The sequence below is a fragment of the Colobus angolensis genome, unplaced genomic scaffold (genome assembly GCF_000951035.1).
Source record: "Colobus angolensis palliatus isolate OR3802 unplaced genomic scaffold, Cang.pa_1.0 Scaffold2, whole genome shotgun sequence".
NCBI lineage: Eukaryota > Metazoa > Chordata > Mammalia > Primates > Cercopithecidae > Colobus > Colobus angolensis.
In genome coordinates, this window is record NW_012115154.1 from 18233030 (window position 1) to 18247917 (window position 14888).

Genomic DNA, 14888 nt, shown 5'->3' on the forward strand with positions numbered 1-14888 from the left:
AGCCCAATCAGAGCGCTTTGCCCTTGTTGCAAGGACTAAAGGACGCCACGCGGCCGTTGCCTAGTAACTATCGCCGGAGGGAGGCGGGGAGGGCCGCAAGCGCTCCGCCGGCGTCCAATCAGGACGTGCATCCCGGGAGCCAATAGCAGCTTCGAGAGCCGCTCACCTAGAGCCGACTACACTTCCCGTCATGCCCCACCGCCCGGGGCTGGGCAGTGGCCGTAAAGCTGTTCGCTCGGTACGACGCGAGTCCCAGCTCAGCGCCTATCCTGGGTCCACGGGCGCTACCGCCCCCCGACGTGAGAGAGCGAAGTTCTCGGGCCGCGCTCCCTCCCTGCCTGGGTGCCCTCTCTCTCCGGGAGCTTGGGTCCCCGGGGCGGTCGCGGCGGCTGCATCCTCAGGCCAGGCCGCGGGGGGAGGGGGCGGCACGGGCCTCCGAAAGCGGGGCCATGGAGCCCAGAGAGTCGGGGAAGGTAGGACTGGAAGGCCCGTGGGCCGCCCGCTCCCTCCCGAGGATCCCTGAGCCGGGCTCGGGCGAGGCGGGGCGGCTCGGGCGGAGGCCCCGCAGATGAACCAGGCTTGCAGGGAAGGACTCGCCGACCCGCCCTCTGTTCCCGCACTTCGGCGGCCGACCCCGGGAGGGTGGCGGAGAGGAGTGGACGCGCCCGTTCGGTGTTCGCGCATCCTCCCCGAGCTGGCGAGTGGCCGCTGGGTCTATGCTGGGTTGGGTGACCCCCGAGTGTAGCGATGCGAAGGTGCTTCCTGTTTCGCCCCCCACCTTCGGCATTTTGAAGAGGCCCGGCTAAGGCTTGGAGTCTGGATCCGACGCCAGTGGGAGCCGCAGGGTGGGACGCTTGAGGGCTTGGCCCTGCCGAGATCCTGCTTCCCAAGAAAGGGCTGAAAAGAGGGCTTCTGGCATGCTTTTTGCCACTTCTGTTTCTAGGTTATGTACTTCATGGAATACCTGGGCATTGCTTAGAAACCTGTGTCATAAATTGGCTTTGGGCAAAAGGCTTTGAGTTGGAAGAAAAGGTGGAAAGAAAGTGCTTGGGGGTGGAGTTCAGGGATTTGACGGGATTGCCAGCGCTTCCAGGCCGTGTCAGCAAAGACCAGTGTGGTTGTGGGCACATTAGCTTGGAGACAGTGGCAGCCTCTTGGGACTAACATCTTTCTGGATGTTGTTTGCTGCCAGTTCTCGAGGATTGTTTCTTATTTGGCACAGAGGAGAATTCTCTCAACAAACGTTTTCGACTGTTTATTGAGTCCCTTAAAAAAATTGTCCATTTAATAAACATTTGTGATCTGTGATTCGAATTGAACGAGATGCTGGAAGTATGAGGATAAATAGGAAATGATCACCTTTCTCAAGGAGCTCCCCTGCAGTTTTCACTTCAATAACTTGGACACGCCTGGAAGGGTTGCCCCACACCAAAAGAGAGAAAAGGATAATGAGGTTCTTTTGATGCTGTAGTTTTTCCTGGGAAGACTAGGAAGGACTCTGAATTTCAAAAGAGGTGATTTCTCGCATGAGCATCTCTTCCATCCTCCATCCCCTCCACAAGCTACAGTGATGCATTTTCCAGACACGGCACCCACAGAGTACACGGTCCAAGACAATAAAGCTCAACAAAACCCAAGAAAAGCTGGAGCTTATGGCCCTTACCCTTTAGAAATATCCCCCGATTGATTTAGATTGAACCTGAATTTGAATAAAGAGGAGCAAAATGTAGGGGGAAGAAGGATTAAAAAATATTGGGATTGATATTGGAATCAGTGATTTGAGGTTGATTTCCAAGCTATTCTGTTTAGTCGTAGGCTTTCTTAGCCTTTAATGGAGAAGAGAGAAATACGGTCATGCGCTGTATAAAAAGGTTTCCATCAACACGGCTGTCACGTACATTCCCTATGACTACAGTGAGGCTGAGAAATTCCTGTCACCTAGTGACATCTTCATGATCCCGACCTTGCGTAGGCTTAGGCTAATGTGTGTGTTTGTGTCTTAGTTTTTAATAAAACTTAAAAAGTAAAAAAAAAAAAAAAAATTTAAAAATAGAAAACCTCATAGAATATAAAGAAAAATACCTTTTGTTGATGGAATGGTTTGCTAGAAAATAAAATACAAAAATATTTAAAGAAAAATGTACAGATGTACAATGTGTGTTAAGCTAAGTTTTATTACAAGAGTAGAAAGTTTAAAAAATTAAGCTTATAAAACAATTACAATAAGCTAGGGTTCATTTATTGAAGAAAGAAAAATTTTTAATAAATTTGGTGTAGCCTTAGTGTGCAGTGTTTATAAAGTCTACAGAAGTATTCAGTCATATCCTAGGCCTTCACATTCACTCATTCACTCACCCCCCCACCCACCCAGAGCAACTTCCAGTTCTGCAAGCTCCATTCATGGTAAGTGCCCAATACAGATGTACCCTTTTTTTTTTGTCTTTTCTACTGTATTTTTACTGTACCTTTTCTATGTTTAGATACACAAATACATAACCAGGTGTTACAGTTGCCTACAGTTTTCAGTACAGTAACATACTGTGCAGGATTGTAGCCTAGGGGCAAAAGGCTATACCATATAGCCTAGATGTGTAGTAGGCTGTACCATGTAGGTTTGTGTAAGTACACTCTATGATGTTCCACTATGACAGAATTGCCTAAGGACACATTTCCCAGAACTTATCCCCGTTGTTAAGCAATGCATGACTGTACAAACATTTTGGGAGGTAGAGGAGAAACCTGATTCCTTTTCTGGTCCACTAAGTGAAACCACTAAGTGAAACCTCAGAGACTGGAAATTTCACCCTTGATTCTAGTCTTTATTTTAAGGTATCTTAGAAAGGTGCTCGCCCTTCCCAAATACAGTTGTTTTCTTTTTTTTTTTTTTTTTTTGAGACGGAGTCTTGCTCTGTTGCCGGAGCTGGAGTGCAGTGGCTGGATCTCAGCTCACTGCAAGCTCCGCCTCCCGGGTTTAAGCCATTCTCCTGCCTCAGCCTCCGGAGTAGCTGGGACTACAGGCACCCGCCACCTTGCCCGGCTAGTTTTTTTTTGTATTTTTAGTAGAGACGGGGTTTCACCGTGTTAGCCAGGATGGTCTCGATCTCCTGACCTCATGATCCGCCCGTCTCGGCCTCCCAAAGTGCTGGGATTACAGGCTTGAGCCACCGCGCCCGGCCTTACAGTTGTTTTCTAATATGGGAAATGAGAACTTCATACAAGAATGAAATAAAGTAATTACAAAACCAACTGGCAGTGTAAGATGTATTGCAAATGAATGACCAGGAATAGCGGTGCTGTTCTACAGCTCCACTCTGAACAGCATTTTTATGGCTCAGAACTGGGAGACTACCTTGTGAGATAGTGATTTGGTCTATTACTAGACTCTTGGGTGCTGTTTTGTGGTCTTTATTAACTAAAAGCCATCTTGGGCCATTGGATTGATATCCCACATTGAGTGTAGGACATCTTGCCTGTCATTGGCAGAATAATGGATACCGGTCAGACTTTTCCCCACCATACTCTATCCCATGATCCTGTTTTATTTTCTTCCCAACCCTTATCACTCAACAAAATTCTCATGTTTATTTATTTATTTACATATTTGTTGACTGTTACATCCCCGGCTAGAACAGTGGAGCAGCTCCTGGCATTTAACAGGGTCTCATTCAATAGGAATCCTTATAAAATAGCATCACTACAGGAGCCCTTTTGCTGCAAGGTGTGGGTGCTCTGAAGAACACTGCAGCCCGCCCCCTCATGTGCCTCCTAGGAGATTGTGCTGTTGATGCCCACAAAGAGAAGTCTATATGTGTACTTGTTTCTGTATGTATTTTTTGCCTCAATGTTTCTGTTTCCCGGCCCTCTCTTATCTTTCCTGTACAAGTGACTGATACTCCTTTCTCATTTTTTTCTGAACATGGTTCTATTATTGCACTTACATCTTAGTTGTCACCTCCTGGTAGATTTTAATCTCATATCTTTGAATTACCATGCACCAAGCACATAGAAACACTTAAGTAATAAATGTGTGTTGAATGAAAAAAATGAATTAAGTGCCTATAAAATACTTTCCATATAACATGGTTGTGGGGAGAAGGGTGGTGGTGATGTAGGAAGTTTTAAAATCAACCAAGTAGCATAGATTTCCTTAACACTGGACTCTAGGGGAGATATAAAGCCTTCCTTGCTCAGGAGAAGGATAAATGCTTGGGCCAGGTGGTTAGAAAATCCCTCCTGAAAGAGAACGTGAATCGCAGCTTTATGGGTGGGTGGATTCTAAGTCGGTGGGAGGAAGTGGGCAGTCAGGATCTAAAGATTGGGAGTGTAGAGAGAGGAAAGGTGCGAGATAAGCTGGGTGATTGCAGTGATATGAATCTGGCTGGAGGAGACGTTCTGAGTTAGGCGATGCACAGAGCTGAAGTTAGAAAGTGGGTTAGATTCAGACTGAGGGTGCTTTCGTGCTAGACTGAGAATTCAGACAGCTTTACCCTGTAGAGAGTGGGAACCGCTAAAATAAAACATCGGGAGATATTCTCTGCATTACACATAGATGAGGAACTCCTCTTGTTCATGCAGATTTGTGTTTTCTTTACATTGCAGTCACCTAGAATCAGAAGGCTCTTGCTATAATACTGCTTAAGAGAGGTACCAGGTGTTAGTGTTATCACTCTTGCTGGGAAGACACTCTTGTCCAAATGGACAGTCCTAGCCATGCTCCTTCTCAGGTGGAGCTAACGTGATGGGTTCCTTGGTCCTTATTATGCTCACCTGTGCATGCCCGGGAAGGATGGGCATGAAGAGGGACCCCGGCTGTCCTGAGTCACAAGTGTTTTAACCTGCCCCAATCTGGATGGGCTGCCCTCCAGTCCTGGGATACAGCAGTCATCCTGAATCTGCCTTCAGCCTAATCTTGGGGTTATCTTCAATGCTTCCCCCACATTGTCTGTCCCTAGGCTGTATCTCATTTAGACTCCTTTCCTGTTTGACTACTTTCTTTTAGTGGAGCCTGTCTTCCAATCGGTTTTTGGAAATGTTTCATTTTGCTTTGGAAGACACTCTACAGCAAATAGTTATTTAAATGTACACATTTGGCAGTACAATTCCATTTTTGTTTTTAAAACTGTTCATACATATTCATAGACAAAAGACTGGGAGGTTATATATAAAATGTTAACAGGTTCTCAGGAAAGAAGGGTAATGAAAAGTAATTCTTTTTCAATTAAGGGAATGTGCATGATCTTAATACATTTTTTTCTGCTTATTTCTATTGTCCAAATTTTCTGCAGTCACTATAAGAAAAATCTATTATGATAGTGACCAGTAAGAATGATCTATGTCATTTTCCTCAAGAAATGTCTACTGTCGAGGTTAAAATCGATATTTCACCTATTTTTAAATGGCATGCTGCTATTCCCAATGTTATTTTTCTTTGGACTGAGAAATTTGTTTTCTGTTGATAATTTGATTGATTTACTTCTTTTTAAAATTTCTTTAGGTAGTGTTTTCATGGCACAAAACTTAAAATGATAAACATTTCTACTTTTTCTGTTGATTTCTTTTATAACACTTTGTTGCGTGGCTGCAGTACCTTACCTCTTTGATGATTAGATGATAGTTTTTTTTTTTTTTAAGTTTTTTTCTCCATGCCTCCCTTACATTTTCTTAGCAACCCCCCCGCCACCTCAACACCTCCCATCTGTTTTGGTCTCTATAGTCCCTGTTAGATCCTTTCCCCAGGTGTCTGGTAGTCCAGTCTGCTGACATTTAGTGGTAGAAGACCAAAACTCTAATAACTCTGTGCTCGTGAGAGGGAGGACAGGCTTGTCAGCTGGAGCCTCGTGTAAAGAACCTGGGGAGGCATTTGTTGGGGCACAGCCCTCCCCTAGTTCTCATTCCATTGGGCTGCCTGCCTGCCCTCCTGTGCTAGAGGTTTCCTGTGCTGGAAGATGCCAAGCTTTTGAGGATGCAGAGTGTACCTTGGGTGGTTCTCCGCTTTGCTGCCGGGCGAGGATTTGATTTTCTTGGATCTGCTGAATGACTGCTTTTTCATCTGCTTCTCGGTTTCCAAGAGCATATTGCTGTCGTCTCCTTGTTGTGCCTCCTAGTATAGTGGGGATTTTGTTTGGGGGAGGGGGCTTTTAAATTAACGGGGAATAAACAAAATTAAATGGCCTTGTTTAATCTGCCATCTTAATCTGGAACTCCTCCAAGCACTTTCTGAACTCCCTGCCCCACAGAGCCCCTTTACAAGCCACACGGGATGTAGATCTCAGCCCCAAAGCATTGCCTGTTTTCATCATTCACAGACATAGTTCTAAATGACTTTCAGCTATTTCTAGACATCAGGCACATCTTCCTAAGTGAAGGTTTACCATGTTTAAGGTTCCATGAAAGAATGTGCCCTAGGTTGTTGCCCAGCCCCTGGCTGAGAAGGAACGGGCGTGTGGGAGGCGGGTAAAGAGCACGCAGGGAGGGGACGGAGAAGCTCCTAAGCCAGCTCCTTCATGGGTCCGTTTCGTTCCAGTGCATGGCACTTCCCGGAAGAAACGAGTCTCATTCTCACTGTGATCTGTACCCAGGTGGGGAGATACGGGGTGTGGGCCTTGCATATAAATTGACAACACCCCTTCCCATGCAGGGTACCCTCAGGTGATCAGGAACACTTTTGGAAGATAAATCTAAGGAAGAGGGTGGTACTTAGCAGCTGTCATTTTCCTTTCAGGCTCCTGTGACGTTTGATGACATCACTGTGTACTTACTCCAGGAGGAATGGGTGCTGCTGAGCCAGCAACAGAAGGAGCTCTGTGGTTCCGACAAGCTGGTGGCACCACTGGGTATGGGTGCCCATCCACATCCCTGCCACCGTCAGTCTAGATCATCATTCCCAACCTCATCTGCGTCAGGAACACTGGAGAGAGTTTTCTGGAATCCAAGCATTTGTCTAGGCATCTTTATACCACCTATCTGCTCGATCCCGTATCTACCTTGCATGCAAATTCACATATCACCCTTTCTCTTCTCCCCTTAAAATGGTCAAGAGAAGTGGGGCAATCTGGTAGGCCTGGGCTAGACTCCTGGGTCTGTCTCCTGGTGCCTCAGAATGCCCCAAGGGGCCAGGAGGGAAACTCGGAAGCTAGGCCTGTGGATCTGTGGAGCCCGTAGGACGCTGGAGGTAGGAAGCAGTGGTGGCAAGAGCATCACATTTGCAGTGTGGAACTCTGATCTCAGTCCCAGCTCTCCACTGGATACTTGAGTGCCTTTGGCCTTTTTAAGCCTGAATTTCCATCTTCTTAGGGTTATTGTAGAGATTTAGTGAGATAAAACAGTTTAAGAGTTTGCACAAGTGTATTTTTCATCTCGTCTATTTTTTGAATGCTCTTTCCTTTGATTCTTTGGGTAGACTTTCTGTGCCAAGGACAGAGGTGGTTGGTTGTATTTCAACATGTGTGTACACGTAGGCACTGCTGACTGATTGCAATTTGATGACTGTCTGCCATGCTTTTCTTATTTCGTCTTGGCTGCTGTGTAAGGCATAGTAGAAGCCACAATCTCAGCATTTTGTGGGTGGAAGGATTGCAGCTGGGTTGAGTCTTCCTGTGCCAGCTAAAAGAGTTTGAAAACCACTGATTCTTCCAAACCAGAAGTTGCAAAGTAGCAAGCAGCTCATGGGCCAGATATGGCTTACTGCTTGGAGTTTTGTTTTGCTTTGTTTTTTGACTTTTGTTTCTTTTGTTTGGCTTCTTTAAATTGCCAATATTTAGTTATTAGGATTTTTCACATAAGAATCTGGATTTCTGGCCTCTCTTGACAAACAGGACGATGTGGCAGGGCTGAGCCTGCATCCCGAGTGGCAGCCCTTCTGCAGCTGAGTAGCTACTGTTCCCTTACGTCTTGCAGGTTGCCACAGCTCCGGAACTTGGCCTGGTTTCCTCTGTTATATTACAAGGCTGGCCTGTCTCAGCATTTGGGTTTCTGACCCATAGTTTTTATACCTGTTTAGCCTCCTTTTGTCCTCATTCCTTTCTCCTAGTCTCCTATTCTATTAAGGGCCTCACAGATATGAGTTTCTAAACCACTGAACCACTGTGCTGAACCACCAAGACTCCTACTTTCCTCCTTGGCCCCTTATTTTACCATGCTGAGAGATGTCGCAGACAGATACCTCCTTTGTGTTGTGACCCAGAGCCAGGTCTTCATAGTGCTTTTCTCTCTCTCTCTCTCTTTTTTTTTTTTTTCTTTACTCAGGACCAACTGTTGCCAACCCTGAGCTGTTTTGTAAGTTCGGACGAGGGCCAGAGTCATGGCTTGGCAGCGTCCAGGGCCAGGGGAGCCACCTGGAGCATCACTCAGGTGAGTATGGACCTGCACTCAGGGGCAGGTGCTTGGCTGGAGAGGGAGCAGGGGCAGCCCCAGGACTCCAGGCTCATCCTCTGCCCTTCCTGTTCTCCACCAACTGACACTGCTGTTCTCCTCCCAGGTGTCATCTGATTAATATCTAAATATACATACTGCCCCTAATGTCCTTCTCCAACCTCTCATCTCCCATTGTCTTATTTCTACCCAGGAGAGTATGTTTATTTATAATTATTATAAGTTCCATGAAGGCATGACTTTGTCTTATTTACTACCATATTCCTAGTGCTTAGAACAATACCTGGCACCCAGCTATTGCACAATAGATAATCACTGAATGAATGAATGAACAACTGTCTGCTAAGTTCTAGGGATTTATCTTTTCTTCCCTCTTTCGATAAGACCCTCCTGTTCAAGGGTTGGCTTAGCCAGGCCAGATGACATTTTGTCATTATGTAAAATAACCAAGTTAACCCAACCCCTACTGAGGGAGGTGGGGAGCAAGATCCTATATGAATCAAATCACAGAAGTTTGTTTTCCCTTGTGATTTCTCTCAGACCACAAGGAGCTCTAGACAGCTTTGTGACTCTGGAAAGTATCGTAGAGACAAATTTGTTTTGTTTCATTTCTCCTTGCTTGGCTCTTATTTTGAGCCTTCTGACTCTTATTAACAGCTTCATGCCCTTACAGTTTTGTAGACCAGTCTGTTGACCTGGCACAAAAAATGTTGAGTCCTCAGCCACTGGGCAATGGAACTGATGTTGGTACATAAGAAATGGTTCCACAGGAGTTAGAGTCATTTGAGTTGCATTTCGTCTAAGTGAATAAAGAAACTTCTAGTTCAGCTTGAAGAAAAATGATGTGAGGTCATGAGAGTCCTCATCTGTTTGAAGGTTTGTGTTATAAGAGAGGAATTAGACTTGAGTTTCTCTTGAGGACTGGGTCAGCATCCAGTACTTTGAGGGAAAAGTATTTGAAGATAGATTATAGCTTAAGGAAAACACCTGGGGACCAAAGCTGCCTGCCCAGGAGATAGGTAGCTGTCTTCCCCTGGAGTTGCGGTGTGTGGCTTTAGTGATCTTTTTTAAATCCTATGTTCTGTTAGTGTTCTTATCCATAAATAAATTTTGACTCCTAAAGATTGTACGTTTCATAGATCAGATTGCAAAGATCTCCTTTTGGCTGGTTGTATCTGTCCTTTAAATTCAAAAAACAAAAAGGAGGGGGAGGGTTCCGTAAAGCCCATCCCTTTGGCTTTCTTCTGGATTAGGTGAGGAAAGGGCCTGCAGACTTGGCCAGGACTAGAAGAAAATTCAGGTGTGTGTGTTTGCTTTCCCCCTTTCATATTTGAGGTTCTTCAGAGCCACTGTGAGTTGCAGTGGCTGTAACTATAGGATTTTAAAGCAAATCCCTTCCGTCCCTGTTCTCTAAAGGAAAAAAACAGATGGGCTACATGGAAGAAATGGGCGTGCGAGGTCCCACCAGGGAGAGTGGACAGTCTCTGCCGCCTAAGAAGAAAGCCTGCCTTTCCCACCTCAGTACGGGCAGTGGACACATTGAGGGAGACTGGGCAGGAAGAACCAGGAAACTCCTGAAGCCCCGGTCCATCCAGAAGTCATGGTTTGTGCAGTTTCCGTGGCTGATCATGAATGAGGAGCAGACGGCTCTGTTCTGCTCTGCTTGCCGAGAATACCCCTCCATCAGGGACAAACGGTCAAGACTAATAGAAGGTTATACAGGACCATTCAAGGTGGAGACTCTCAAATACCACGCCAAGAGCAAGGCCCACATGTTCTGTGTCGATGCCTTGGCGGCAAGGGACCCCATCTGGGCAGCCCGGTTCCAGAGCATCAGAGACCCATCTGGAGATGTCCTGGCCAGCCCGGAGCCGCTCTTCACTGCAGATTACCCCATATTCTACCCCCCAGGGCCTCTGGGAGGCTTTGATAGCATGGCTGAGCTCCTGCCAAGCTCAAGAGCTGAACTAGAGGACCCTGGGGGGAATGGAGCAATTCCTGCTATGTATCTAGACTGCATTTCAGATCTGAGGCAAAAAGAAGTCACTGATGACATCCACAGCTCCTCAGACATTGATATTTTATGTAATGATGCAGTAGAATCCTGCATTCAGGTAATATGTTTATAATGATTGCTGTATCTTACGGAGAAGGATTCTATACTGAGAACAATGTATATCCAGGCTGATGACGGATACTAGCAATAACCCACTGCTGACATCATAATGTTAGCATATACTAACATGCTTATCATGGACTAGGCATTGTTTTAGATGCGTCACATGTATTATCTCATTTAATTTGGACAACAGCCCTATTATTATCTCCCTTTTTGCAAATAACAAAACGTAATTAGTGAGACAGAACATTTCTACTTCCGGTATAAAGGACACAATAATCTTTATTCAGAATCCAAAATAAACACAGATCTCAAGAAATAATCTACAACCACAAAACAATCACAGAGCCCTTAAATAGTTGATATTTAAATTTGTTTTGTTTAAGAGACAGGGTGTCGCTCTGTCACCCAGGCTGGACTGTGGTGTGATCATAGCTCACTGCAGCCTTCACCTCCAAGGCTCAAGCAATCCTTCCCACTCAGCCTTCCAAGTAGCTGGGACCACAGGTGTGTGTCTCCACACCTGGATAATTTTTTATTTTTTGTAGAGATGGGAATCTCACTATACTGCCCAGGCTGGTCTTGAACTCCTGGGCTCAACCAGACCTCCCACCTCAGCCTTCCTAAATGCTAGGATTACAGATATGATCTACCACACCTGTCTAGTATTTTTTAAAGTTTAACTTTAACTTTGGAGTCATGTTGCACTTTTAAACATTGCAGTTTTTTCACGTGTTGTTTGACGTAATGTTTCTGATGTTGCTGTGCGGCCAGTAGAGCAAGTGCTATTAAACTTATCTTGTTGGAAGAAAACAGACTTTGGAGGAAGTGACATGTCTGGGGTTCTAGAGCTCTTATAGTCAGTGCCAGAATCTGCCCAGAGTCCTGAGCTGCCAGTCCATGCTTTCCTTCCACTCCCCACAGCACTGCTGGGCACTAAGTATTCTAGCGCCCACCTTAAATTTCCTCTGTAGTTACCGAATGCTTTGGAAAGTTGTCCTGTAAGGAAACTGTGTTCATTGGAAGCTTGCCCATTTCTCACCTATTGCATAGAAGTAGAATTTTACAACAAATTATTTTTAACTCCCGTCCAGGAGTCTGGCGAGAATAACTCAGAGATTCCTCCTAGAGCTGGCATCATAAGGAATCCAGTTCAACTGCGTACACTCTCATTTTTCCAAAATCCAGAAAAACAGCATAGCTCATTTCTTTTCCTATTCCTGACGTTTTTTAGTGTTAGAAGCTAATAAACAGATCTAACCTTTTATCATCTGAATTCCTTTAGCAGTGAGGCATGTGTAAACCAGTTACTGGTCGTAAGCATCTTTAACTATTTTGACCACCTCTTCATTCCCATCCCATTGGGAAATCTTAACAGGTGCTTTTAGAGGCACACGGTCACCTTTTAGTTGTAGGTGACCAGGAGGCAGCTCTCAGGACTCTGAGGACAGCATGCAGTGAGAGGCTCTGCCCAGCTGCCTGTTCTTTCCATACGCTTTCATTTCCACCCAGGAGATCCTAGGATCTAACCGAGTCTCACTTGGTTTTAACCTACTAATTCTGGCCTCCTGAATTAGATTCTTTGACTTTCGGTGGATAAATTCATTCCTCTGAGTGCATCTGGGCCTCTTGGTGAGCTTCCCAGGAGAAATAGGGCTTCCAAAGGCCCCAGAAGTGTCGCGCAGGCATCTGGCTTGGCAGGCGGTGCTGAGTGGCCACTGCTCTTTGTTCCAGGACCCTTCTGCAGAGGGGTTGTCGGAGGAGGTTCCTGTGGTCTTTGAGGAGCTGCCGGTGGTGTTCGAGGATGTGGCAGTGTATTTCACCCGGGAGGAGTGGGGCATGCTAGACAAGCGGCAGAAGGAGTTGTACAGAGACGTGATGCGGATGAACTACGAGCTGCTGGCATCCTTAGGTAAAGACGCACCGAGCCTCTTATTCGCCACCCTCATTTGACTTGGGAAGCCCACAAGGGGAGCTGAGGCTTGTGGTTATCTTCCCATTCCTGCCCCCTCCCCGTGCGTAGGCAGAGACCAATCCTGGCTTTTGCACCTCAGAACTCCCCTGCTTGGTGTAACTGTGCTTTATCACCTTCTCATCCACCCATCTGTCCATCCATTCGTCCCCCACTAGACATTTTGGAGTACCTACTATGTGCCAGAGGAGCACAGCTGATCCGTGGTCCCTGCTTTCAAGGGCCTAGCACATTTGTGGGAGAGACAGACATTTTAATAAGAAACTATAAAATAATACAGTTTCCCATAAAAGAGCTTCCAGAAGAGTACCCGGGGCTACTGAAGAAGAGGGATTTGATTTCCTGGGCATTGGTGGGAGGGATCAGGAAGCCTTTATAGAGTAGGAAATGTTTTAATTGAGTTCAAAGCCAGGTGGACCAGGAGGAAGGGCATTGAACCATGATGGAGGGGATGGCCTGGCAGAGCCACCCTTATCTGTGCAGCCCAGGGCTGAGGCTCCTGCATCCTGGCCAGGTGCGGGCAAGGGCTGGCAGTCTTCAGCATGGGAGTCATGGGGTTTGGACCTTGGCAGATTAGGAAGACGGCAGTGCTTATTACTCTTCAGGATGGTGCTCTCCTCTCCTGCATCTGCTGTTTTATCCTCTCTTTGCCGCTTTCTGGCAGTTAGCAAGGTTCTTATGAAGCATCAAGATGGAAAGACAACTTTTTTTGTTGGAGACAGTCTCCCTGTGTCGCCCAAGCTGGAGTGCAGTGGCGCGATCTTGGTTCACTGCAACCTCTGCCTCCCAGGTTTAAGCAATTCTCTTGCCTCAGCCTCCTGAGTAGCTGGGACTACAAGTGTGTGCCACCATGCCTGGCTAATTTTTGTATTTTTAGTAGAGACGGGGTTTCACCATGTTGGCCAGGCTGGTCTCAAACTCCTGACCTCAGGTGATCCACCCGCCTTGGCCTCCCAAAGTGCTAGGATTACAGGTATGAGCCAGCACACACCTGGCCAACTCTTCATCTTCTACATGTTTTATGTATTTCTTTACTAACATACGTGGTAACAGAAACCTTGTGGAACAGGCTATTGTACATAACTAAGGAGTTCCAGCAGCAACCTGTGTTGTGACTTCTGCAGAACAGGAAGTAAGAAGTCTGTGACTTGATTGATGTCATAGTCCCACTGCACTTTTGGGTGCAGCTAAGATCTGGATTATTTTGTAAACATCCTTGACTTATATACATCTTTTTGTCATTGTTCATAATTTTTAAATGGCTCCCCAAACATTCAGAAGTGACTTAAATTAATTATTTTGTGGTGACAGAGGTTTTGTCATCATGCCTTAGGTTAGTAGTATCTCTTCAAAGAGCATCACTGCGTCTGCTGTGCTGACGAGCAGTGAGAGTGAGGGCGAAATTCACACCTGTTTTAAAATGCACACCCTCTACAAAAAGGTGGGTTTTCCTTTAGAGTAATTGGCACTAGCGACTCAGTTTCACTGTGAGGCCCCCGGGCGATTGTGAAAGTACCGGGCGATGGTGTTGCCAGCCCAGGGCAGCTTCTCCGGCAGTGCAGGGAGGGCTGGCCAGGATTGTTTAGCCTGTGCCTGTTCCCTCACATTTTGTGTCTTGATAGAACACGATCTAAACGTTTTCTCATTTTCTTTTTCATTTACATAAATTAGGCGGTAGGGAAATCTTAGCTAACTAAGGTCTTTAAGTTTTATTTGGATGAACAAAAAATGTAATCAGAGGGAAGGGAACTCATTTTCCTTGAGGGTCAGAGGCAGGAATCAGAAAGGCTTTCTAGGGGGTGGGCCTGGCTTCTCCGGTTGTGCATGAAATTGAGACAGGTGTGGGAGTCTAGAAACGGAGTTGCATGTGTGTGATTCCTTTCAGTTACTTTAACTGGATCTCTGGTTATCCTTTATCCCCCAATTTAAACAGTTCTTCATGTTTGAGATATAAAAGCATCTTAAGGAGCCTGGAGACTATGGGCAGGGCCTGGCATAAGCTATTTGTATATTTAAAAGTGATATATAGTAGTATTAAATTGGGATATGAGGTAGTGTTAAAACATAGTGGAGATTCTGTAATTGTTATTATTATTATTTTTACTTTGGCTCTTTTTTTAATTTCCCACACTTTAGCCTCCATAACAAATGCTTTAAGAGTTGAAAACCAAATATTATTTTGCATTATGTTTAAATATTTTTTGTAAATAGAACACAAAACTTCTTCTTGGGGTAAACTCAACTTTGTTTTGTGTGTGTGTGTGTGTGTGTGTGTGTGTGTGTGTGAGAGAGAGAGAGAGAGAGAGAGACAGGCTCTCACTCTGTCGCCCAGATAACAAATGCTTTAAGAGTTGAAAACCAAATATTATTTTGCATTATGTTTAAATATTTTTTGTAAATAGAACACAAAACTTCTTCTTGGGGTAA

The 14888-nt window shown here is 45.6% G+C and overlaps 1 protein-coding gene across 1 annotated transcript in view; it reads left to right on the plus strand.

Moving 5' to 3' along the window:
- The first annotated feature begins 212 nt into the window (after window positions 1–212).
- ZNF862 (zinc finger protein 862) overlaps window positions 213–14888 on the plus strand; it is a 30183-nt gene continuing 15507 nt past the window's right edge. Inside the window, exons 1-5 of the mRNA XM_011941436.1 lie at window positions 213–473; window positions 6722–6833; window positions 8245–8349; window positions 9787–10484; window positions 12224–12401. Of these exons, the coding sequence (XP_011796826.1) occupies window positions 450–473; window positions 6722–6833; window positions 8245–8349; window positions 9787–10484; window positions 12224–12401 (1117 nt within the window). The 5' untranslated portion in view covers window positions 213–449. The remainder of the gene's footprint in view (window positions 474–6721; window positions 6834–8244; window positions 8350–9786; window positions 10485–12223; window positions 12402–14888) is intronic.